This window comes from Hemicordylus capensis, chromosome 1, assembly GCF_027244095.1.
Source record: "Hemicordylus capensis ecotype Gifberg chromosome 1, rHemCap1.1.pri, whole genome shotgun sequence".
NCBI lineage: Eukaryota > Metazoa > Chordata > Lepidosauria > Squamata > Cordylidae > Hemicordylus > Hemicordylus capensis.
The window spans coordinates 376,170,649-376,195,397 of NC_069657.1; the positions used below are offsets into that span (position 1 = coordinate 376,170,649).

A 24,749-nucleotide genomic window follows, 5' to 3' on the forward strand; every position below is an offset into this window, starting at 1 on the left:
TCCCTAGTAACAGGTACTATTTTTTAAAGCTGGCAGCCTTGAGAAGATGGGTCGTCCGTCCCCCCCCACACACACAATGCCGGTAATATCTGAAGAGGGGTGGAACTGGAAGAGGTTTGGACTAGTATAGAGTCAGCACTACATTTCTGCACTGGAAGAATGTGAGTTCCTGTTTCAAACCCAACAAAAGTCAAAATCACTCACTTTAACGTACAAAAGGGCTGAAAAACTAGATGAATCAAGCATGGACATTGGAGTAATGATTACTTACCAAATCGGGCTCCCTGCTTGAGTATGGCCTCTTTCTTTTAGTTAAGCATTTGATTAAATCAGACCAAATATAGAAGCTGTGACTCAAGTATGAGGCATGACATTTTTTGTAGTTATTATTGCTCCACAAAAGCAATTTAGTTTGTATAAAACAACCTTATTCTTTCTGTATCATTACTTCTTGTAATTTTATATTCATTAGTATGTTTGAGAACACCAACCCACTATACCACAAGAGACTTTAAGCTTTTTAGCAGAATTTCCTTATAAAGTATTGGGAGCTGTCATGCTAATAAATGAAAGTACTATCAGAAAGCAACAGCAATCACCCACCAGTCATATGATAATTTGCTTTGTTTAGAATGAGAGACATAGAACATAATATGCAATATGTAGATCTGCTGTGCAACTTTTTCAAATCAGAAGTGACTACTGCGCAGTACTGGATCTATATGACAAATTATACATAATACAGATAGGGAGAACTTCCCCTATGCATGAGACTGTCAATTATCAAGCAAAGCTACTGGAACAAAATTTGTCCAATAACCTTCCCATCATACTAAAATTAAAAAAAGAATTTATTTGGTGAAAAATGTTTCGAGTGGTATTTTTCCTTATAACAAAGCAGTAGGTTAAATAGCACCAAATTTTGCACTTGGTTTTGTGCAGTTCAGTATAGAATGTAAATAATAGTTTTAGCCTTCTTTGCTGTTTTTTCCTCTTCTTCCTCTGCCCCTGGGTAATGGAGGTTGTCTTTCACAACAGTCACAAATCCAGCGACCTACAAAATCAGAGCTGTCAGTTAAAAGCAGACCAAACATCTCCTCCTAATAGAACAAGTTGGTACAAGTGTTTTTTCAGGTTGAGTGTAATTCTATACACACTTTCTTGAAAGTATTCTTTGGGACTTTGACCATATATGTTTAGGACTAGGCTGTAACTTTAAGTTCATGCAACTTAAAAACAAGTTTCAGGAAGGTTAAGAATTTGCACTCCACGCTTAATGTTGAAAGGAATAATCTTTTCTGTAATTCTTTCAATGATGTACTGATAAATTACAGAAGGAGAAGCATAACATAACACCTTAAGAATTGTTCGTTGTGTTACTGTGCCTCTTCAATTGTCTGCCACGCCTCTTGACAAGTCAAGTACTACTTTAATTCTCAAAGAAGTCAACATCTATGCTCCAGGGCTGTGAATGACTTTCTTTTGGAATCAAGCAGCACACTGCTACTTGTTCCCCTAAGTACACTGCAGAAGAGAGGCAGCAATATACTGCTTGAAGGTGTCCAGTTGTGTATTGCCATATAAGAGAACCTTGTTAGCCATGGTTTCATGTATCTGTGCATGGGTCAGAGATCCAGTTTCTTTATCTGCAAGTTCCCGAATGGCCAGAAATGACTTCCAGTGTCATTTCCAGCTGCCATTTTTAAGCATGGCTATTTTGTGGCTTTTTGTATAAAAAAAAGATTATAAATGAAAAAATAAGAGGATTTAGGGGCATTCCTGGAGAAAAGGGTACTATGCTTTTCTACCCTTATTCCCCCCGCCCGATGCCCCCGCTTTAAGCATTTTTCTAAGCTCAAGGAACCTAACCCCTCCAGTCCCCATAGAGTTACGGTCTGTTTATTTGTGGTTTTATTATCCACAGAAATTGACAGGAACGGAACCCTCACGAATAATGAGGGCCACCTCTATCTCCTATTAAGTAAGTTTTCTCAGGGATCATTCTATGTACTGTAGGAAAAGAGCAGAATCAGCCACATGTGGGTGTGGTTCACTGCACTGTCCTTCGTCCAACAGAGGAAACTGTTTGTTCAGAATCATGTTCCTGAATGGTAGAAGTGAAAAACTCCAATTTTTTACAACTGAATAGTTTTAGCAGCAGCTGCTAAATAAAAAGCCATGCACACATTTCACTAGATTCAAACAATATGCTCAGTTCACTAGATTTTTCTTGGCTTTTTCAGTTGGCTCACAGTGGCAAGCTAATGTTTATATTTTACTAAAGCAACTAAAATACACAGGAGGTTGGGGGGCAGGGAGGAAGAGGTCAGCTCAACCCAACAGCTACACTGCTTAAATCATCAAGAATAATTATGATCAGGAGTCAGCTTCTCTACTGCAAGATTTAACTGTTCAATCATATTCATAAGCTGCCCAGAGACAGAAGTTTGGGGCGGCATACAAATTTGATAAATAAATCCAGCCTATTCCTATCTTCAGATGACATTTTGGGTTTTTGTCATATGCTTTGCTTTGTATACATAGATATTTAAAAGCAACAAGAATAGATAATAGGGAACAGAGTTTACTTTTCTGGGATTTTCCTTATTGTGCAGTTAAACATCCTAAACTTGGATGTTTAACTGCACTATTAATTCTTGGCGCTACCTCCAAGAATTCACTAAAATTAATTCCTATAAAGAGCACAAAGTAATTGCTCATTGTAGAAAATTATTAGAGATTAACATCTTTCCAACAGAAAGAAAGCAACAAGTTTTTCTTCAGCGGAAATAATTATTTTGTAGTAGATTTTTCTTGCAACTAAGAGGAAGAGTTTGTTCTCTGAACAAAAGTATTGCATATAAATTACCTGATGGGATAGCACCAAGCCCCACACAAAACGTATGATAGCCACGGTCACACACATCACAGAACATCATTTCTTCCTCATGGTGAGGCTGCCCACATATAATGCACGTTTTACACTCCATACATTGCCACGGGTAGGTCTTAATTATTGCAACAAGTTCTGCAGACATATCCAGACAGGAAGGGTGGCCTAGATCAAAACCAGTATCATTACTAGTCAAATGAAGTATCTTTAACAAGAATAATTAAATAGCTTATTTTATGGATGATGCTTGTTTCAGCATATCAGGCATGTTATAGTAATTTTTTAAAACTGTATAAATGTTAATTTTTGAAGCTGACATAATTCTGCATTTCAGATTTCAGAGTCATCACTTTAAATGTTCAGAGAGAGAGTTACAGCATATTCTGTTACTTACCACTGTTTTCACATTGGGAGCAGTGTATAAGTGCTTCAGCCTTCCCTTTCTTGTTGGACTCCTTACCCTTCAGACAAATTCCACATATAGCATTTGGAATGGGCTTTGGCTGGAAGGGTAGAAGAGGGCTATAAATTCATTCCAGAAGAACTGATACAGGTTTTTTCTTTCTTTTTGTTTTGCAAAATGTATTTCCTTATTTTGACTGTTATACATTAACAAACCTTCTGTGTGGTGTGGATCAAAGGCAATGATTAAAAACTGACAGGTATTGATTGTATTCAAGATACTGGGGATATAAATGAACAGTCTAACGTATATGCAAAGTGAACTATACTGTATATTTTACAAAAACATACCCCAAGCCAATACAGCATGTACGTTAGCTCATAATTTTTTCTTTAAAAGCCACAAACAAATAATCAAATTATCAAATATGATGAACATGAGGTCAGATTGCCTACAGCCTGAATACACGTTATGCAAAAATTAATGAGGAATAATCTTTTTAAAATGTAACACCAGTTAATGTTAATATACAAACTTTCTATAAGCTTTTAAATTTGTAACTATGGATATATAAAATAGCATGCTAAATAATGTATATAATAATTTGTTGCCCTATGCAAACTGAATTAATCTTTGAGCAGCAATTTATACTGTTATACGTTGCATTAAGCCTGTAGTCTTTAAAGACCCATTGATGCCAACAATCGTTTTGCTAAAGACAGTACTAGCTGGCATCCTGACTAATGCAATACTGAAACTTTGTGTGTATTGCTGCCTTCCAGACTAAGGCAGTGCCGGGGGTGGGTGCAGAGGGCACTGTTTGCAAATCTCCCCTGTAACCAGGAAGTGGGTTCCTGAGGGGAAGGGCACATCAGTGAAAATCACATATCTCCCCCCACATATATGACACACGGAGCACTGCTAGTCTGCTGGCACTTTGTTAGTCAGGATGTCAGCCAATGATATTACCCACAACATATAACATTACATAAGGTGCAGTGCTGAAAGAAAGGAGATCTTGTACCCAACTCTGCTAAGTTGCAGGCAGAAACGTTTCCTGTTCCTGTTACCTGAGTTTTGCTGACTGGAGCCTGTTCACTTGTCATTTGTAAATAAGTGGAAGCTGTTGACTTTTGTTAGCGAAGATAAGCAAGCTGCAATCAGATATTTAGTTATGGGGCGGTGGGGAGAGAACCTGTGTCCTGTCCTACTTGTTGGTGATCTCAATAGACCCTGTAGAAGACAGGTTTTACACATACACCAAACTCTGTCCCACCAGACTGCAGCCTAGGTCCTTGTCTGTCTGTCTATTTTGGCACCACAGCACAGAGTGGTGCAGGTAACTGAGCCTACCCCTTCATATGCATAGCACCAGTGTTCCCTCTAACAGGGATTCCCAGAAGTTGACTACAATTCCCATAATCCCCAGCCAAAAGCCATTGCAGCTAGGGATGCTGGGAGTTGTAGTGAACATCATCTGGGAATCCCTGTTAGAGGGAACACTAAATAGCACCACCCTGTTCTTTGTTCCTTGGTAATGCTAGTGTAACAAAGAGATGACTAGCTGGTATAATGATGACCAGCTATATCCATTGCAGAAGTTGACATGAAGTTTCTAGAACACTTTGCAGTGATATCACTTAAAGCTACTTTACTGAAATGTGCAAATAAAAATGATATTGTTGACTTAAATGATAAAAGATTATAATTCGGGTATTGAAGTACACACCCTAATCATATTTTTATTATTTATTAATTACATTTATAAACCGCCCCATCCAAAGGCTCTGGGTGGTGTACAACAAACTTGATCATAATCACAATCCAGTACCATTAAAATAAATAGGAACTTTATTTGGACATCTCAGTAAACTTAGCATCAAATAATAGCATTCCAAGGTACTCCACATACTCAGTAAACTTAGCATCAAATAATAGCATTCCAAGGTACTCCACATATTTTCTATCAATTTCCAATTATAAGATGTTAATCCAGCCACCTTTTAAAATGCACAGAAATCATGGGGAAACGTATACAAAGTTATGCCATTATTATCTGACTGATTTTCCTGCTTTGCAAGTACTACCACCAATATTAGTATATTTAGCACCAGAATAAATCACTTCATTGTCTGAAATCACTATATAGTATCTCGGGGGGTGGGGGGATTGAATACATCTGTGATCTGCAGTGCTTTTCTTGATGTTTTATGTCCATATTAATACATGCCTTAATATGTTACAGAAAATAACCCATACTTGACTTTCATAACAATCTTCAAACTATGTACCTGGTATGGCAGCTATGTAGGTCTAATTCATTTACCTCCAAATTAAAAAATTTTAAGGCTGTGTCTAAGGTTGCAATTCTATGCACACTTACCAAGGAGTAAGCCTAACTGAACACAGTGGGACTTAATTTCAAATAAACATGCATAGGATTGAATTGCACACATTAACATTACTACAAATGAAATTAAAAAAATTTTAAAAACAAACAAACCAACCAAAAACCTATATTTTGCTGTATAATGCTGCATTACTACTGCTGCAAAACCACTGCCTTTCACAACATCATCAGTATAATTTGTCCAAGCATCTGCATATTATACTTATGAACTATCCTGTAAATGGGCCAAAGAGAGTTTGCAGGGCAACATCTGCTGGTTTGAAGAGATATTGGTGCCTGAAATTTGGAACCCTTTCTCCAGTTATGTCTGCAGTGTGGGAGCCTTTAAGTGTAAAGTTGCTTACTGACTATCAGAAACTGGCTGTAAAATATGGGATAGTGGCTCGTGGAATATCTAGAGATATTATTGTTAGCACTTTTCAAAATAAACATCATAAAAACATATCCCAAGCTTTGAAAGAGTGAGAGGTATGATCAGGCAGAACTTTGCAAAGCCAATGAGAAAAGCAAGAAGAGCATTAAACAAATAACCATGAAATAATACCTTACACTGGCTGGTCAAACACTCAAACAGTGGGATGTTAACAATTACCTTTGCAAAATACATATTTCTGTCTGGTAGACTTTAGTTATGCTAAGGGAAGCAGTACAGATTTAAACTACCAGTCACTGGTAAGTAATCAAACTTATTGATCTATAAAACCACACTTAACCAGAGGAAAAAAAAATATTTTGAACTGAAATGGTATTAAGCATCTGAAAAAACCAAACTATCAAAACAGATTTTGTAAAATAAGATCTATCTAAAAGATGTCATATGGGCCAAATATTTGTCAGGAATTAGAAATAACTAACATCCTGAGAAGTGTTTCAAGTGCTAATATGCATTAGCCCTATTTTAAAACTTAAAATTATTACATCCATGTATAAATGTTAAAAAGAACTAGGGCTTCAGGGTCCTTTAACTTGTCTGGCCTCCAGAGTTTTATTAAAACAAACATCCACAAGGCATTGATATACAGCTCCCTTTTCAAAAGATGACAGAGGCGTTCAGGAATAATTTCTTGCTTATTTATTTTTTTAAAAAAGCATAGTCCACCTGTTTTATATACATAAATATAATCAAATGATAAAAGAAGTCTAACATTCACAAATGTTTCTACAAAATAATAAATACCATGGAAGTGAAAACATACATATAAAGTTCTACTGAGCTATTCTAGTCCTACATGTATACCTTTTTATACCCTGCTCCTCCCAACAAAAGGATTAAACCTCATTCCTGCAATGTTTATCCTTTCATTACTGCTACATTCTGCGAGTAAGGTTTTCACTGTTTTTAAGCTATATCAATATAAAACAAAACAGCAAGTGCACTTTTCTAATTCTCTTACCATATTTATATTCTACTGCTATTAGAATACAGTAGCAAACTCCCTCTCCATCACCCAAAGCAAAACTATCTTCGAGTTACTATTTCTGCGCTGCATTGTGTGCAGTTAATACTTTGATACACAGTCTACGTACTAAACACTGTTGTAGGTGCATTTATTTAAAATGTTTCCCCCTGTTCCCAGCTCCACAAACCTAGGAGTGAAATAGTCACAGCGTATTAAAAGAGCCTCCAAAAACATGGAAGGGTACTCCTATACAAATGAAATACAAAGGAAAGCCTCTTCACATTTCAAAGCCATTCAAGTGATACTAAAAGCAGAAACGTGGCTTTGCAGGAACACAAATACATTGTCTGGCACGTTGCTGTCCAACTCAATTTTCAACTCAAACTACTATTATTACAAACAGTAGTACTAATAACTCAAAAAACAGAGTGAAGAAAAAAGAATTTTCTATCCTGCTGCTTCCAAAATGTGTTTTAAGACCAAGGCTGTAATCCTGTATACAGGTTGATACATCCCACTGAAGATAATGGAATTTAAGCAGCCTAAAAATGTGCAGGATTGTAGCTTAATGCTAAAATAACTAACAACTCTAAATAAGTATACTGGGTTCTCTAAAATTACATTGCCAGAAAATAAGGCATTCCTGTCTTCATAGCAAAATGAACATGAACCAGAGTTCTGGGATGAGAGAGAAAGATAAGTGGGATGTATCAGGATTTCACCCCAGCCTCTTGCTGCATGCTCAGTTTATATATGTGCAATTTACATCTCCCCTACTCTGAGGAAAGGATACGACTACATGTGCAATTATAACCATCAGTCCTTCATCAGTTAGAGCAACAAGAATAGCTCCTGAAGAAGAGTACATGGGGAACTGTTTCCCCATAATGAGAAAAGAAGATTATAGTCAAGTGTCAGTTTAAAAAGAGAAGTAAAATCTGTATTCCATGACCTATTAATAGTATGGTTGTATATCCCAACTACTCTTATACTTGAATTTTACTTTTTTTAAAAAAAAGTATGATCTAGAGATTAATATATGATGATATACTGGTAATTTTCTAGTGAATGCTGCATAATAAAACCATTAGAAATATGAAGAGTTCCTGGGGACAATAGTTAAGGCCCCATTTATATACTTCAAAGTGCCTTCATTTAGGCATATAAATACCTGTTATAGACAGACAACCATCTTCAGTGAAGATGCTCTTCAGTTCCATGTAATAAAATGTACTACATGTTTAAAACCATTCTGACATTACATCAAGCAAGGAGCTCTGAGGGGAACATTAATAAGCACCATGGGTAGGAAAAAGGCTTGGCACTATTTTGTTCTCAAAGTAGCCTATGCTGTCTTCTTGGGACCTAATGCACAGGAAATTCTCCAGCACCATTCACCAATGAATGACAGCTGCACAACAGCATGGGAACACTAATTTCAAGGGACTCCTTGCAGTGGATCATCCTCAGAGTGACTAAATATGGATGGTTTTGAACTAGTGGTCAGCAGTCAGTTGGATCTATTTTCAAATCCAAGCACTGAAAACAAGATATAGTTCTATATTTAGTGGTCAAAAGCTTTACTAATCAGTTCGTGATTCTGTGCCCTCATGATGACAGACTAGCCAAACGTTTATTGTATGTTGTGATCTTTGTTTACATAATCCCCAAAGTTCCAAAAATGCTACACTGCCACCTCAAATTTCATGTTCAGACTTCCTGACCAGTGTTCCCTCTAACAGGGTTTCCCAGATGTTGTTGACTACAACTCCCATAATCCACAGCTAAAGGCTACTGCAACTAGGGATGTTGGGAGTTGTAGTGAACAACATCTGGGAATCCTTGTTAGAGGGAACACTGTTCCTGACACACATTACTAGCATAAATTTTGGTCTCCAATAAGATAGACCTTTTGCAATACAAATACGTAAAAACAGATGTGTTTTGCAAAAGTTCCCTGTTCTCTATTAACTGTATCATTTAAAAATTATTCCTGAAAGGAAATATAGCTGAAGACTATACAGTATTGTTTTCTGTAATATAGGCTGAAAGCATGCATTTATGCACTTAAAATAGTATTCCTGGAAGCCTTTTCTAATCAAAGCTGCACAACTCTTAACAAGAAAGTGACTAGATGATTTTTGAATGATTTTTTTTGAAAAAAATCAGCATATAAACCATGGAGTTCTATAATGGTTTACAGAACTTTAAAACTGTGACGTGCTACACAACTTCTCAGACTAGGCATTCTTTAATCACTTTTTAGCCACCTTCCTTACTTTTCTTCCTGTAACATTTCCTACACACTTGCCTTCTCTTGTTTTGACTGCAGTGTAAAGTAGATTTCCCACTGGTTTTAATGGAAACAAGATGGGTTATTCCTCCTTATTTAACTTAACCCTCAATATCATATATTAGTTCAAGAGAAATATGAAAGTACCATTTACTCCTAAACGGAGATGCATCAGTAAAACTGATGATTATATAATGGATATAATAACCACTGCTTAAAACGCCACAAAAACTTTTAAAGCCCTGGACAGCTAGAAATTCTGGGTCTGATCAGATAATTCTTCTCCCCCATCACCTTTACAAGCACGGGTAGCAGGAGTCTAACAAATACACACTTCCTCTCTGCCCCACCCTTCACTGTACTCTCAATGGGCTGCTTCAGATAATACATTTCCGACCCATGCTGAGTGCATACCCATCATTATGTGACATCTTCCATGAGCATCCCAACATCCTCCTGGACAGCTTTACTAGTTTAAACTAGTATTTGAAATTACTAGTAATTTTTAACTAGTAAATGGAGCACATTTAGAGCAACTGTTCCAACAAGCAACCCCTCCACATGCATCAGGATGACAATGGGACATCTGCAAAAGATGTCATAATTGGCATGCATTTGATGCCCTCACCAGACACACACTTTTAATCATGTGGACCAAGAGCATATCATCCAAACCAGCTCACAGTTAACAGCTAAACCTGGAGTTTCAGACCAGCATATGCCCCAATCCTGCAATAGAGAACCAATTTTTAAAAACTGCAGTTCTTCAAACTAAAAGAGTGGTGGGGAAGTCCAACACAATATGAGTCCAAGACTAGCTCCTGATATAACTACATGAAGAGGTACAGATGAAAAAGTATTGTGTTGGACTGTCCAGGTTGCCATTAGGTAAACTAGCTAGTATTCCCTAAAAACAATATTGTAATGCTATATTAATGTTGGAAAACCAAAGCTTTTCCAACATCCTACCTATGAGGGGAATTTGTTAAGGGTACTATTACTAAATTACATTCTAAACAGTTACCTCTTTCCAAGTGAAAAATATGTTATAAGAAAATATATTCAACATTTTCGCTGCATTTGACAGTGTGAGCCAATGATCACACTGGTGACAAAGTTATTTTAAACCAATTCCCAAAGTTATACTTGATATGAATTATCTACCTTCTCACCCTGCAAAAATGAGAAAACTGTTCTTATAATGGGGTTTCATGCTGCAATTGCTTTAGGTACAGAAAACATAAGCCACTTCACAGCCAGGGTAATGAACAGTAAGGCCCCAAGTAAAATAAAGCAACAGGAAGTAAGGAAGCAAACAGGAATGCACAACAGGAGAGCAGCTAGTCAAGTATAGTAAGCAGAAGTTCCATATTTTTGAAAAACAAAGTTAAACGTTTCAGGGAGAGAGGCTGGTCAGTAAAGAAGCTGAGTCAGGGGCTTTTTTCTTCTACCTTGTACCCAGGAACTGATTTGGATACAGATCGCTTGGAACCCTCTTTTCTTGGAGTAGAATTTTTCTCTCTTGCTTTTTGTCTTCCCTGAAAAGATTCCTCCTGATTTTCAGGAGGACATTCACCTTCGGATACATTGCCAGATGAGTTGTCCTATAACGAAAAGATCATCATTTTGTTTGTTTGCTTGCTTGAAGCTGGCAACAATAAGAGCTTTTCCTAAACTTCAATGCCAATTAGAGTTAGGAAGAAGACCATGCCTCCCTCTTTACTGTCAAGCAAATGATGGACTATCTGTTTACCTCTGAGGTTCCAAATGAAAAGGGTAATTGCCTGATTCTGCAGTCCAGTGTTCTCCTGATGGTGTACTGGGGATCACATTTTAAAAGTCACAACAGTGGGGCAAGATTATAACCGGGGCAGTATTAGCTGAAATCTAATCCCACATTAACAGAGCAGCAGTCACTGGCTACTGAGCATTTAAAGGTTTCTAGTCATCAATCTATTATTTATTATTATTATTATTATTATTACATTTATATCCCGCTCTTCCTCCAAGGAACCCAGAGTGGTGTACTGCATACTTAAGTTTCTCTTTCACAACAACCCTGTGAAATAGGTTAGTCTGAGAGAGATGTGACTGGCCCAGAGTCACCCAGCTAGTTTCATGGCTGAATGGGGATTTGAACTCGGGTCTCCCCAGTCCTAGTCCAGCACTCTAACCACTACACCACACTGGCTCTCATTATTTAACGGGTTAGCCAAAGGTTAACTCATCCCCAGCCACAAAGGCCATTGTGGCTGGGGATGATGGCAACAGTAGTCTAACAAAATCTGGGGACCCAAATTTGAGAACCCCTGGGGTTAACAGTTTCTTAATCTGAATGATGTAATTAAAAACACTCCAGCTGCTTCACCCTTACAAAATCTGTATAGCCAAGATGCTGTAATTCTGTGAAGTCAAAATCAAAATGCAAACACGTGTAACTGATATGAGGTTCAGCAGTTAAGGGAGCTATATTCAGATGCAAGAGATCCAGATTTAGATCCCCCACTCAGCCATGCAGCTCATCGGCTTGCCATGAATGAGTCACGGGTTGTACGGAGACAAGGAGAGAGCACAAACAGTTGACTTACAACCTGGTCCTCTGTATTTGCCAGTCTTCTATTAATCAAAGAGGAAAACATACTTGTTTTTACTAAACAGTTTTAACTCACCGAGTTGCCTTTGATTTTCCGCTTTTCATCACCTCGTTCTTCTACATCATCCGAGTCTCCATCACTGTCCAATGCAGGCAGCTCTGGATCTAAGGGGGGCTCATAAAGAGCTGTATTCAATGGCAAATATCGAAGCTCATCTGGAGAGTATCTGAAATGAAGAAGTAACCATGTTCAGTGCCATATTCCCTTTAAAGAGAACTGCTGATGAGCACTTAGGCATGGTAATAAAGAACAGTACTTTATCTGTGATGTTAGCGATATAAACATCTGGGCATCACAAAACTGTTGTGCCATTTAAAGAAATATTTGACTATACTTGGCTAACATCCGCATTTTATACTGAACTAGCATGCCTCTGTATTCCGTTTCAGTTTTATATGTATAAAATACTTAATGATCCAAGAATGTTTAAGTACTGCTCTGGAGACTGCAATCATTCTTGTTCTCTCATGTGTTAGGAGCCTGATTCTCTGAATTCAGTAACTCCTACAGTGCATACCAGAAGACTTGAGTCCTCAGTCAAGCCAAAAGCAGCATTACCATGAGGAGACACTGAATACCTTATCTGTGTTTACATACCTTCCAGACACTTAGAGAAAGTGTGACTGGACTGACCTGAAACAAAATATTGCAACTGAGGGAATCAGCTGGGAGATATTATGATGAATGCTAACAAAAAGATATGCAATGGCATTGCATTTCTCCTGTTTTTTCCCCAAAGGGCAACATGCGAGAAGGGAGGTGCAAGCTTGAAAGGTACACACATGCAGCTTTCACGTCTCCCCCCTGCCCAAGCACCTTTTCAAACTGACCACTGGATTTATTCTCATTTTGAAAATGGAATAAATCAATCATCAGTCATTTAAAACTCAATCCAGTCCACTGAGGACAAACTGCTGGCATTCAACGGGATCCCCATAGAGTCTGGATTTTCTTTCTCCCAGCAGTCATGCATGGGCACTCAAAAAACCAGACCTTTTTGAGCAATGAGAAACCTCCCTCCTCTGCTCAGGGAACACAAATGACAGTGTTCCTTCACTGAGCAGAAGGGAAAGGCTAGACAGAGAGCTGGGAGCCCAATGTGGCACCTGTATGTACACACATGCCCTGCAGCTGGGGCGGGAGGGGGGACAATGACACCGGACTCTATTTTAGCCCTAAGATTGATGCCTTATCCCTGCGTGGATGTGGTCATCTATATACTGTAAAGCATTGACACTCAGAAATAAAACTTATTCTAAATACTCCCCTAAACAGAGAAAAACAGTGTAAGGAGTGCAGAGTGATAGTAAGTTAAAAATTGTGACTGGTGGGTATAGAGATTCCCCCACTCTAATAATTCTAGAATTCATTTGTTACCCAATTCAGCTTGTTTTAAGTAGGTTCAGGACAGTCTGCACTTCTTTACATGACATAAATGCATGACTATATGACAGTGCAATGGCCACAGAATTAGGTGGTTTTAAGAAAAAGACCAATTCATAAAGAATAGATAAAAAGTGCTAGCTAAATTATTATAATAACCATGCTAGCTAAATTAAAGCATGGAAACAGTATCCAGATATCAGGGAGAAACAGTGAATTGTCATCACTTTTGAACTCTCCATGTCGTTCTCTAGAGGATTTGGGTGTTTGCCATTGGAAAGAACATGTTGGAGTAGAAGGACCTTTGGTGTGGCCGAGTGTGGCAGTTTTTGTTTTAAGTTGTCTTGTTAATTATGCTCCTCTATTCTAGGCAGAAAGGGGCTATGAAACCAGGAAATTGCCAAGCTAGTGCTTAACAAGAACGCTATTCCCTTACATACCTCCCCCACCCCCCGACAAAGTCATATTCTGTTAGCAATTCCTATAAACTATCTTCTCCTAAAATAAAATCAGAACAACTATATCTCAATATTTTAACTGTACCTTTTGTAGTACTCCTGAAACTGGCCTGGTATGAGAGCCACTGGATAAGGACTAACCTTTGTCCTTTCTGTGGGTAAGATTTTATATTTCCCTTGAGGCACCTGGATAACCTGGATTATTGAAACAGAACAAAAAAATGGAGCTAATTTTCCACAAAAAATTGGTGAATTCACTTGTTTTTCCAGAGGATCATCAAATCATTAGTTTTTCCATGCAAATATGATCAGATGTATGCATATGTGTCCTACTTCGAGTAGTATGGCACACACACAATGTGTATATCAATGATATGATGGTCAATTCACCACCCTTGGGTCATAGGAACATAGGAAGCTGCTATATACTGTCAGACCATTGGTCTATGAAGCTCAGTATTGTCTTCACAGACTGGCAGCGGATTCTCCAAGGTTGCAGGCAGGAATCTCTCTCAGCCCTATCTTGGAAATGCCAGGGAGGGAACTTGGAACCTTCTGCTCTTAACAGAGTGGCTCTATCCTCTTAGGGCAATATCTTACAGTGCTCACACATCAAGTCTCCCATTCATATGCAACCAGGGTGGACCCTGCTTAGCTAAGGGGACAAGTCATGCTTGCTACCACAAGTTCAGCTCTCCTCTTAGGGCAGTATACAAACAAACAAACTTAGGGCAGTATACAAACAAACTCTCCTCTTAGGGCAGTATACAAACAAACCTACTAATGTATTAATTGTAAACTGCCCAAGGCTATTAATTTAGATTGGGTGGTATAAAAGTGCAACAAATATAAATAAGTCATAAGCAATCTCTATTCAACATACAACGTTTTGTCTGGTGATTTTATGGCTCAATTAAGGGGAGAAAGGATTGTGGAAATCAGATCCATACTCCTAATCACTTTACGTATGGATTGTCACGAAGTGGGATAAAGAGTATGTTCCCAGCAGCCCACTTGCACATTTTGCTGTAAGATCAGAGAATATGGAGATGTTTTCCTTTGTACTCCTACATAGGATGCATTTTTCTTTAGCTGTTCAATCTGAGTTCATGCAAACTAAAATGTAAAGAATGCACATGTAGTTAAACTGCATTAATACTCTGAAATTTAAAAGTGAGGAAAAATACTGTTTATTGTCCCATTGTTTTAAAAGTGTCCTTAAAAAAGGTTCATAGCAATTGTACCTTACAACAACTGCAATTACAGCAAATAGAGTGGAGGAATAATAAGAAAAGCTGGTGTGAATCCCAAAGCATCTGGGTGAGCTCACAGTTGTTTGGGATCTGAGTGACTTCCAGGCCAGACAGGACCAATGGAGACAGGCTAGTTCAGAGAAGAGTTCATTTCATCTGTATCTAATACAGGAGACCTGTATTCATTTCCTTGCACAAGCAAGAATAAGCTGAATAAACTTGGGCAACTGACTCCCACCCATAGCTCCTTCAACATGTGAAATGCCTACAGCCATCTGGGTTAGGTGATATAAAAAATTAAACACCACCATCTAGCTCAATTTTAAAACAAAAGAGTATGTTTCCAAGAAAAATGCAAAATAAATAAATAAATCTGACATCTTTGCAATAAACAAGAAGCTACCTATAGTCATTTGAGCAAGAAAGTTAAGCCATCCTACATGTGTCTGTAAATCAAAATAGGCCCTTCTTTCTTCCATTCGTTCACGGTTTAAGTTGCTGTTGAACTCGGCGGCTTTCTTGGCAGCTTTCTTAATGTATTCTGGAACTTTACTTGCTTCAACTTTTTGCGTGTTCTGTTGTTGCATTTGCTGGAACACATTTTTTAAAAAAAAATGTTTCAAAAACTGCAGAAGCTTTATATCCCAAAAGGCATTCAGTGTCATGCTCCATGTTTTAAACCTCTCACCAAATAAAATTTGAGAGAATACTTACAGAATACTCTTTATAGTGATCAGTTATTCGCTGACGCTCTTTTTCTTGAAGTATAACAGAATACTCAGCATGTTTGGCAGGATATTCTTTAATCATCAGATCAATTACTTCATCACTGCGTAAGGCTGTTAGACCTGGATCACATCAAAAGGATATTCACATGATTTCATTAAACGCATTTTGGTAAGAAATGAAATTAAGGGCTTACATACTGCACAAGGATCCACTGATCCAAGAGAGGCGCACGTGCTCCTTGCGAGCCACTGTTAAATAGCACAGTATGTAGAAGCAGGGCTGCTCTGTGCCTACTAAGCATGGCATAAATGCAGTTGCAGTGTTACTCCCACTGGAATGGTAGAAGCAACATCGCAACCACATTTACACAAGGACTAGTAGCCACAGAGTGGCCCTGCTTCCACATGCTGTGCAAGCATGCTTTACAATGGCTCAGAAGGAGCATGTGCACCCTCTCTTGGATTGGCAGCTCCTTGCGCGGCACATAAGCACCTCTGTCTTTAGCATAATCCATATTTTTAAAGACCTGTAGTCCATCCTTGCTTAGAGCATCAGTATAAGAAAAAATGCATTTGGCAACCGCACAATAAAAGGTGAAACCTCTGCTCTTTGCAACTTGAGTCAAGCTTCATGGTTTTACAGCCCAATTAGAAGTTACAAACATCTGGATGTAACTCACCGGCAAAAGCTGCCACTTTTTTTCCTGAAAGGACAACTTCAGGAGGAGTCAATGTGTAGCAGAAAGGATGTAGCAGAAGGCACTTAACCCTTCCTCTGCCCGCCACATCTCTGCTTCAAATCTCTTCAAAGTCACTGCCCCCCTCCAGTGGGGTTCTAAATGTGAAAATAAACCCACACTAGAACCCAGTTGAGGTGGGGGGGTCTAAAGCCGCCTTTGGCTCACGGAACTAGTATCAGGGGCTGACAAGCAGACTAAATTACTCTTGAGTAGTCCTACTAAACTAAGGAGGCCTTTAAACTAACTCCTGAATAGTACAGCTGAGCAACTCAGTCTGGCTATCAGCCACTGTACTCCAGATCCTAAACATTAGAATGATCCATCCAGCTTTAAGAAAGTCATAATCTTGAAGGAGAGTTTGCACATCTTTAAAATGATTTTGTCATTAAAAGACAGTAATGAAATATTCATACTTACAAATTCATTTTATCATCCTGGACATTTTTAAATACTGTACTTCATTAAATGTTTAAAACAAAAAGTTTTTGTTTTGTTTCTTACCTAAAGTACACTGTGTTTCCGTAATGACATTTAGCTCCCTGAGGTAGAGCTTCTCTTTGTGAGATAGATCTCGTCTTTCTAAATCTCAAGGAAAAGGGGGAGAAGGGGAAGTAGTAAAAAGAAGTGTAAAGGATTCTGTAACTTCTTCAAAAGTATGAGATAAACACTGTGAGATTTCCCTCCAAACGTCTCCCAATAAACTAATATTTCAATGTTTTAAAGTATTAATATCTGCAATCATGATCCTAAATACAATAATTTGGAAGTTATGTCCATAGACTTTAATGGAATTTCTGAGTGTGTTAGTCGAAGTATAAATCCACCATAATTATCTATCAGTAGCTAATGAATACCAAATGTAATAATAAATTTAATTTTTATATATATATATATATATATATATAGATAGATAGATAGATAGATAGATAGATAGATACTATAATATTATTAAATTTATTGACTTTTAAAATTAAAGCATAATTTAATACTAAATTTCATAACTAGTGTTGCTGTCATGGGAAAGAGTGCTACATTAATCCCTGCAAGAAATACAATACTTCTTGTTTTTGTCAGACTTAAAGACCATGTGCGCGCATGTATGCGTGTGTGCACGCATGCGCGCGCGCACACACACACAAACAGCAGTTCTGTTTTTCCTGCCTAACTTTGAGAACAAGGGTATGCAGCCATTTGAAACCCATTAAAGAATATTAATCTGAAATCTAAGATAACTGAAATGATTTAACACACACTGAGGCTAGCAAGGTTAATAATAGTCAATATGTTTAGGGATGCCAAATCATTAATAACTACATACTGGAAGACAGATACAATTCTCTCTTTAAATTAATGACAGAAAAGAATATGGGTGACAACAGATGTGTGTAAGTTTACAGCCAATAAGTCCATTCTGTGCAGGCAAATGAAAAGCAATTCAATTGTCTTATCAAAGATTCGCAAAAAATTTCAAAGCTCTAAAGATAGTTAACTTGCTACTGGATGATGTCCATGCACATGAGTTATTATGAGAATATTCCTTTTTCTTGAACAGTAAGGAACATGTTGTGTCTATTTATAGTAATATGGTATCAATTTATAGTAATATCAATTCCTTGCTGGCCATCAAAATTTCATTAAAGGCAAATTAACAGATTTATTGATATTACTAACTTGTACGTATGTTAAATTTCCAGAAATCCACATAAGACTTCGTAATATAAATACCTGGATATTTTCGCTTAAAGGAGGTCACACCCAAGTATTCACTGACTTGTTCTTGAAGCATATAATATTCTCCTGTTTCATCGGGTGGCCATTTATACTCTATCAGGTTTTCAGCTGGAAAGTAGCTGAAGCTAAACACAGAAAGATGAATCTTGAAACAATCAACATTCAGAGGAAGAACTGCCACAGCAAAGCATTACGGCTTACATGTGGCTTCACTTACTGTGTACTAGAATATTACCTTTTATTATGAAATAAACTTCATGTGTTAGGTTTTGTCCCATTTTCAAGCTAATCTAATAATCAGGATGTCTTGGACTATGTTTTTGACAAATTACAGGTTTCTAGCAAAAGCAGGAACAACTTACTCACTTAAGGGTAAAATTTTCAGCCCTCAACACTGAGGGAGAAAAATACAAATGTCCTGTTCTATTGACCAAATTTTCTAGGGACCATTTATGACTATATGGGTACCACATATCAGGGTGCTAGCTCAGGGAGAATTACCTTAACCATTTCAATACCCTTGTGAGTAAGCAAATGATTCAGCAAGGTTTATTTGTGTGTGTATATATGTTTACAAAATTAGAATATGTAAAGAAAAGACACATACTATACCAGTCCAGAGAAAAACACTTTAAAAGCATGGTATTACCTAAGATCTTGACTTGAAGTTTCACAGCTTCGTGAGCTGTCCCCTGAGCCCATTCGCCGCCTTTTAGATGGTTGGCTGCTATCATTTGAATTTTCTTCTGTGTCATCCTGTGACAAGAGCAAAAAATAAAAATAAAAAAATCAAACATTAAAAAGCAAAAATCCCAGAAAATACAGCACATACTCATCAAAGTGGAGCAGAAATAGCAACATAAAGCATCGGCCCTGGCTACTGGAACCCAAACTCTGGCAACACTCATTCTAATGCTTTTGGGGTATTCACTGTTGATTTCACATATTGGGCAAATGCAGACATAATGATCCCAGGAATGAGCACCAATTCCACACATTCCCTACCCCTTTCCTCCTCCTCTCACATGCCCAGTAAAAGTATCCTGGTTACTAAAACCGAGTTTCCTGTGACAACTGAACTGGGAAACTGTAGTTTAAGCATCCCCAACAAACCTGAATATCAGATGAGGATCAAACTGTGTTTTGATATTCTCCTAGTATGTAGAGAATGCTTACACTACAGTTCCCACAGGTGTGGACATCACAGATAACTGTTATTTAATAAGCCAGGATGCTTTCAAAAACTGAGTGTGCAAGGATGGGGAGGGGGTGTAAAGAAGGAAGTATGAGGTCTTGGAATTTGTTCCCACTTCAACAATCACTGGAATGAATTACATCTGCATATAATCATTGTATAAAAACAACTCAGCCAGTCACTTGGGGCAACAATAATTACAGGGATGACAAGGAGCCGCATAAAGTTTAAGAAGGGCACACTGCAGGATCTCTTACAATATAAGCAAGGATGTGATGGGGGAGGGAAGTAGAGAGCCGGGTCTCACAATCAGTGAGACCCGGTTCGTAAGAGTGAGCGGGGAGAGTGGGCTAACCCCGCTCTCCCTGCTCACGATCAGAGCGGGAGCCCTGGGCGGCCGGATCGGCTGCCCATACGATTGCCGGCTCCATGACGGAGCCAGAGGGGACTGGGGAGCTCAGGAGCCACGTAGGGAGCTGGGGAGGGGGCTGGGGAGCTCAGGGGCCCTCTCTACTTCCCTCCACACTGGGGAGACCCCCGGAGCTGAGAGGCGGCTTTTCGCTCTCCTCCAGGGGTCTACTCACAATCTTTAAAACCAGGTTTAAGGGCAGGGGTAATTAGACGGGTTACCCACCTAGGAACCACCGGGCTCGCAGCTGAGCAAAATCAGCTGCCTAGGAACCACCAGGCTCGCAGCCAAGCCCGGTGGTTCACACGATGGGGCAAAATGGGCTGCGAGCCTGGAGCGCTCCGCAAACCTGGTTTTAAAGATCGTGAGTAGTCGCGGAGCAGCTCCATGCCACAGTTACTCACGAGTGGACTCCCAGAGGAGAGGCAAAAAGCCGCCTCCTGGCGTCTCCCCAGTATGCTCTACGCGCTCACGCAAGGCATACTGGAGCATCCGGGGGCCGCGCAGCCCCCGAGCTCCCCAGCCCCTGCCGGCTCCATCACGGATCCGGCAATCATGTGGGTGGCCAATCCAGCTGCCCAGGGCTCCCGCCCGGATCGTTTGCAGGGAGAGCGGCGTGTGGCCCCCGGACACTCCAGTATGCCCTGCGTGAGTGCGCAGGGCATACTGGAGACCCCTGGAGCCAGGAGGCAGCTTTTCACCTCTCTTCTGGGGGTCTACTCGTGAGTGACTGCATTTGTAAGCTTCCCAAACCGGGTCTCACCAATCGTGAGACTCGGCTCAGTACCTAGCTATTAGGGCAAGAGATCTTGAGGCATACAGATCTTGATTTTCCATTAAACAGGTTTAAATGCCGGGGTGTAAATGATCATATGGAGAAGACAGGAGCTCAAGGAGAATCTCCTATCTCTGTACAAGCCAGTTCCCAACACTGACCAAGAAACACAAGCCAGGATGAGACAATGCATATGAAGCAGCAGACTTTGTTCTCAGTGGCTGGGATAACCAGCAGCAGAGGGCAGGCTTAGCCCTTATATTATTACTTATTATTATTATTATTCTCTCTCTATATATAGTTCTTCTAAATGTACTCATAGCTAATTCCATGCATGGCATGGAGGGAGCACAAAATGGGGCTAAAGGGGTGGGGGAGAACACAAGCTGAGGTTGAAGGAAGGGGAGCACGAAATGAAGAGGGGGGAGAGAGAGGGAGAACTAGGGGCACAGATGCTCTGCGCCAGGTCAGCTTGTTATTAATATTTATATATTGCATTTCAACACCACTTGTATCAGTGTTCCCCAAAACACACATCTTTACTTTATCATATATTTTTCCATGGTTACCATTCATTCCTATATGGAATTGTAAAGTGCTTTACTTAGGGACACTGTTGAAAAACCTACACATCACCCTCCATGATGAGCAGCCTGGCCCTCACTGTCAGGAATCCCACAGAAGTAAGCAATGGTGAAGGATGCACTCCAAAAGTCCACCTGTATTCCTCACAGTATCCAAGCCTTTTCTTCACACACCCTCTTCACTTAATGATGGCAACATGCCCTATTTGGACATGATCTTGTACATGCGCTCAGGTGTCTGTAACTGATGCACATGTGTTCATTTGAGTCAGTATCTAAGTAAACTTGGATACTGGCTCCCTCAAAAACAGGTAGAGCTAGAAAGTGTACTATTGTGTGTGCATTCAACATAATATGTGAATAGCTGTATAAGCATACAGGTCAATACATTCTAGTATGATGAGAAAGAGAGAAAAGGTTCTATCCATTTTCTTATCATAATTTTAATAATGTATAAACATCTAGTATACTCCCACAATCTTTAATTCTAAAATGACCCAAGTACACTAGTTTTAAAAAGTTACCGTACACAGATTGTGCATGTGCTGAATATAACATGCGAATAGGACTAGTGAGAGGAATAAAAGTGGGTGAGGTGATGGGAGATGCTGACAGTGTTGGATGTATGCATACATGTAAGTCCACTGCATCCAATACCGGAGTCCCAGTCCCGAAGGCACATGATGCCACAACTTTGCTATAGCTAAGCAGGTCTGGATATGGTCAGTGTCTGTATTCTACCAAAGACAACCACAGGGCTCTGTGGTCGCCAGGAGTCAACACCGACTTGACGGCACACTTTACCTTTTCCTGGATGGAAAACTACCTGGGTCTGGGAACCCCATGCACACGGCTTTGAACTCGTAAGCAAGAAAGGCGGGCTATAAATTAAGTAAATAAATAAGAATAAAACCCTGAAATCCAATCCAGAGTTGAAGGAAGAAGAGGTAGTAACTTCAGCCAATATGCTGACAGCGTCCATCATCAGCCCATAAGATGGTGTTAAGTGTCTCAGTCAGGCCAGTGTTATTGGGGACTAGCCCGAGATCCTCCTTGCGTTGTCGACTCCTCCCCACATGGGCCACCCGCCCATCTCCTTCGTCTCCTTCGAGCCTCGCTGGACGCCAGCGGAGCTCCTGGGCATCAGCTCAGGGGTTCGCGCTGGGATAAAACAGAGGCGCCCGGGGGCGGGTGGGGGGAGGAGGAGGCTGGTGTCCGTCCCTTCATGTTGCGCCTCTCGGGCCGGCACGGGATTTATTCACACCCGACCAGCAAGCTCCCCCGGCCTGCTGAGCTGGGAGAAGGGCACCTTTGACTCCCCGCTCTCCTCACCTTTAAAGACTGGGCTCCGGGCGTGGCCGGGTCGCTGTCACAAACCCGCGGGGACAGAACGGCCGCCATCGCCGCCGCCGGCCACGGATGGACGGAGGCAGAGAGACGACTCCCCCTCTTCGCACCTTCCCCGCGACGCCCAGCAACAGCGCCACCTGCTCGTCTGGGGATGGCAACGCAGCCGCCTCAGTGCCGCCCATTCTCCTCCTCCGGCGGCTGAGGCTGAGTGACTGACCGATGAGTTCGACGCGCGCGCGCGCGCTTGGTAGACAGCCTCCGTTTCTTAACGTCGGAAGGAAGAAAATAGGCCTTTTCGGGCTACATGTTGAAGAACCTTAGGGGAATGGAATGCTGGATAGTAAGCAAGTCAGATGTATGTATTTGTTAAAATCACGTTGCAGACTCATTGCAACTGTTTTTTCTAGACCGCTATACTTCTGTCCACTGAACATCTGACTAGTTGTGATGCCTCTGAACATGTGTGGAGTGCACTTCCACTGTTCACGGGATGCCTGCTGCGCCCACGTCACAGATTTTAATAGGCTTACAAGCCAAAGGCTGTGGGTTCATAAGAGACTTGGTGGTGTCCTTCAGGGCTGTCCCTAGGCAGACGAATTATATATGCGGAGATGGTTGGGAGAGAGCAGGGACGTAACTACCATTAGGCAAGGGGAGACAGTTGTCTTGGGGCCCCACTGCCTCAAGGGGCCCCCCAGAGGCATGTCACATGACTCCACACCCACCCATGTTGCACCCCCTGGATCTTTTAAGTACCTAGAAACATCTCTGTAAGGGAGAGAGGAAGAGTGATAGGATTTTCCATGTAAAAAGCTGGTATTAGCAGGTTTGTTCCGAATTTCTTCTAAAAAAATTAAAAAATCAATCTTTCCCTGAGTGTATTTTAGTGTAAAAAGTAGTGAATTCAGCAAATAAAAGGTGGGGGGGAGAAAAAGAATGAGAGCAGAGAGGAGGAGGAAGATATGTGATATGAGGCGGGTGCAAGGCTATGTGTGGCTCACCAGAGGTGCATCAGAATCTAATCTGGCCCACCACCAAATTTTAGTTTGACACCCCCTGGCATAGTACATTTGCAAGAGAGAGAAAATCCAAGCCCCAAAATTTATATGGGGGTGGAATCTTTTATCAGGGGGATTCTTGTTGCACCCCCTGTAATTTCCTGCTGGATCTGTCCCTGTGAACTAGATATTCACCATATTCATAATGGGGATGTGATGGTGAGTGCACTATATATTGTGAAGTGTGTTTGTGTGTGAGTATATCAGAGGGGGGCCCATTTTAAAATCTTGTCTCTGGGCTCACTCCAACCTTGCTACACCCCTGGAGAGAGACTGCGCGTGGGACTTGCATGGGTCTCCTCCCGCCCTCACGTCTCCCCTCAGCTGCTGGGAGAAAGCATGCAGCCACAGATAGTGGTGGGGCAGTTGGTGGTAGGGCAGGGAGCTGGGGGAGAAAGTGCTTGCAGTCATTGATGGCTGGAAGCGTCTCCTTTCCAGGCTAAAGGTCTGGGTCACTGCCACCACCACCCCCGGCCCATGGCTTGCAAGGCGCCACCCACCCCCCATTGCCCGGGCACTTTCCTGACCACAGTAGGTGGCAGGAAGGAGGGTGGGGAGCATGCGTCTGCCCTGCCCTCTCTGCTGCCACGGAGGGCAGGCAGTGGGGAACACTCACTCACCTGCCGTGCTGTGGCTGCCTCCACTCACCTGAAATTGGCAGGTGGTGGTGCAGGCGGCGGCGAGGAGTGTAGGCGTGACGAGCCGTGAGGATGGCAAGCACTGACACAAAGTGGTGTTGCCACTGCTACAAAGTGGCGGGTGGAGGCAGCGGTGTGGATGGCAAGCACGCACTCCGTCACCTGCCCAGCACCCACCCTCCTACCCGGCACACTTGCTGTGGGCAGGAAAAGGTGGGGCAGTGGAGGGCCTGCAGGGGGCAGAGGGTGGCGACCTTGGGTCCCATGTGACCCAGGCTGCCACTACCCTTGCAAGCTTTGGGCCCTAAGCAAACGCTTAACTAATGGGTGGGCCACCCAGCCCTGAAAATGCTGGAAATGTCTTCAGAGTACAACAGCTGGATACCATCCTGCA

General features: G+C 40.8%; 2 protein-coding genes across 8 annotated transcripts in view; one reads left to right on the top strand and one right to left on the bottom strand.

The window, feature by feature from the left end:
* Positions 1-833: 833 nt before the first annotated feature.
* Positions 834-22,856, bottom strand: PHF10 (PHD finger protein 10). Of its 2 annotated transcripts, none has more exons than XM_053297546.1 (12): positions 22,642-22,856; positions 18,996-19,102; positions 18,341-18,471; positions 17,117-17,194; positions 15,862-15,995; positions 15,588-15,737; positions 13,980-14,089; positions 12,069-12,219; positions 10,851-11,003; positions 3,288-3,396; positions 2,870-3,058; positions 834-1,054 (listed from the first exon to the last, which is right to left on the bottom strand). In XM_053297546.1, exons 1-12 carry the CDS (start codon positions 22,708-22,710, stop codon positions 969-971), a joined length of 1,467 nt encoding a protein of 488 aa, XP_053153521.1. In that variant the 5' UTR covers positions 22,711-22,856; the 3' UTR covers positions 834-968. The 2 variants fall into 2 exon arrangements, with proteins under 2 accessions (XP_053153521.1, XP_053153515.1); XM_053297540.1 differs by having other exon boundaries at positions 17,117-17,200.
* ERMARD (ER membrane associated RNA degradation) overlaps positions 22,564-24,749 on the top strand; it is a 54,416-nt gene continuing 52,230 nt past the window's right edge. For 2 of the 6 annotated variants that reach the window (XM_053297518.1, XM_053297527.1), the window contains exon 1: positions 22,566-23,014. In XM_053297518.1, the coding sequence (XP_053153493.1) occupies positions 22,964-23,014 (51 nt within the window). In that variant the 5' untranslated portion in view covers positions 22,566-22,963. Of the gene's footprint in view, positions 23,015-24,749 lie in introns of all 6 variants that reach the window. The other 4 variants (XM_053297499.1, XR_008316492.1, XM_053297486.1 and 1 more) reach the window with 4 other exon arrangements.

Coding starts and splice junctions, on each gene's coding strand:
- PHF10 (XM_053297540.1), bottom strand. CDS start 22,710: ATGGCGGCCGTTCTGTCCCCGCGGGTTTGTGACAGCGACCCGGCCACG. Junction 18,472..18,995: donor ACTTCAAGTCAAGATCTTAG/GTAATACCATGC, acceptor TTCTGTGTTTAG/CTTCAGCTACTTTCCAGCTG. Junction 1,055..2,869: donor GCTTGGTGCTATCCCATCAG/GTAATTTATATG, acceptor CTGATTTTGTAG/GTCGCTGGATTTGTGACTGT.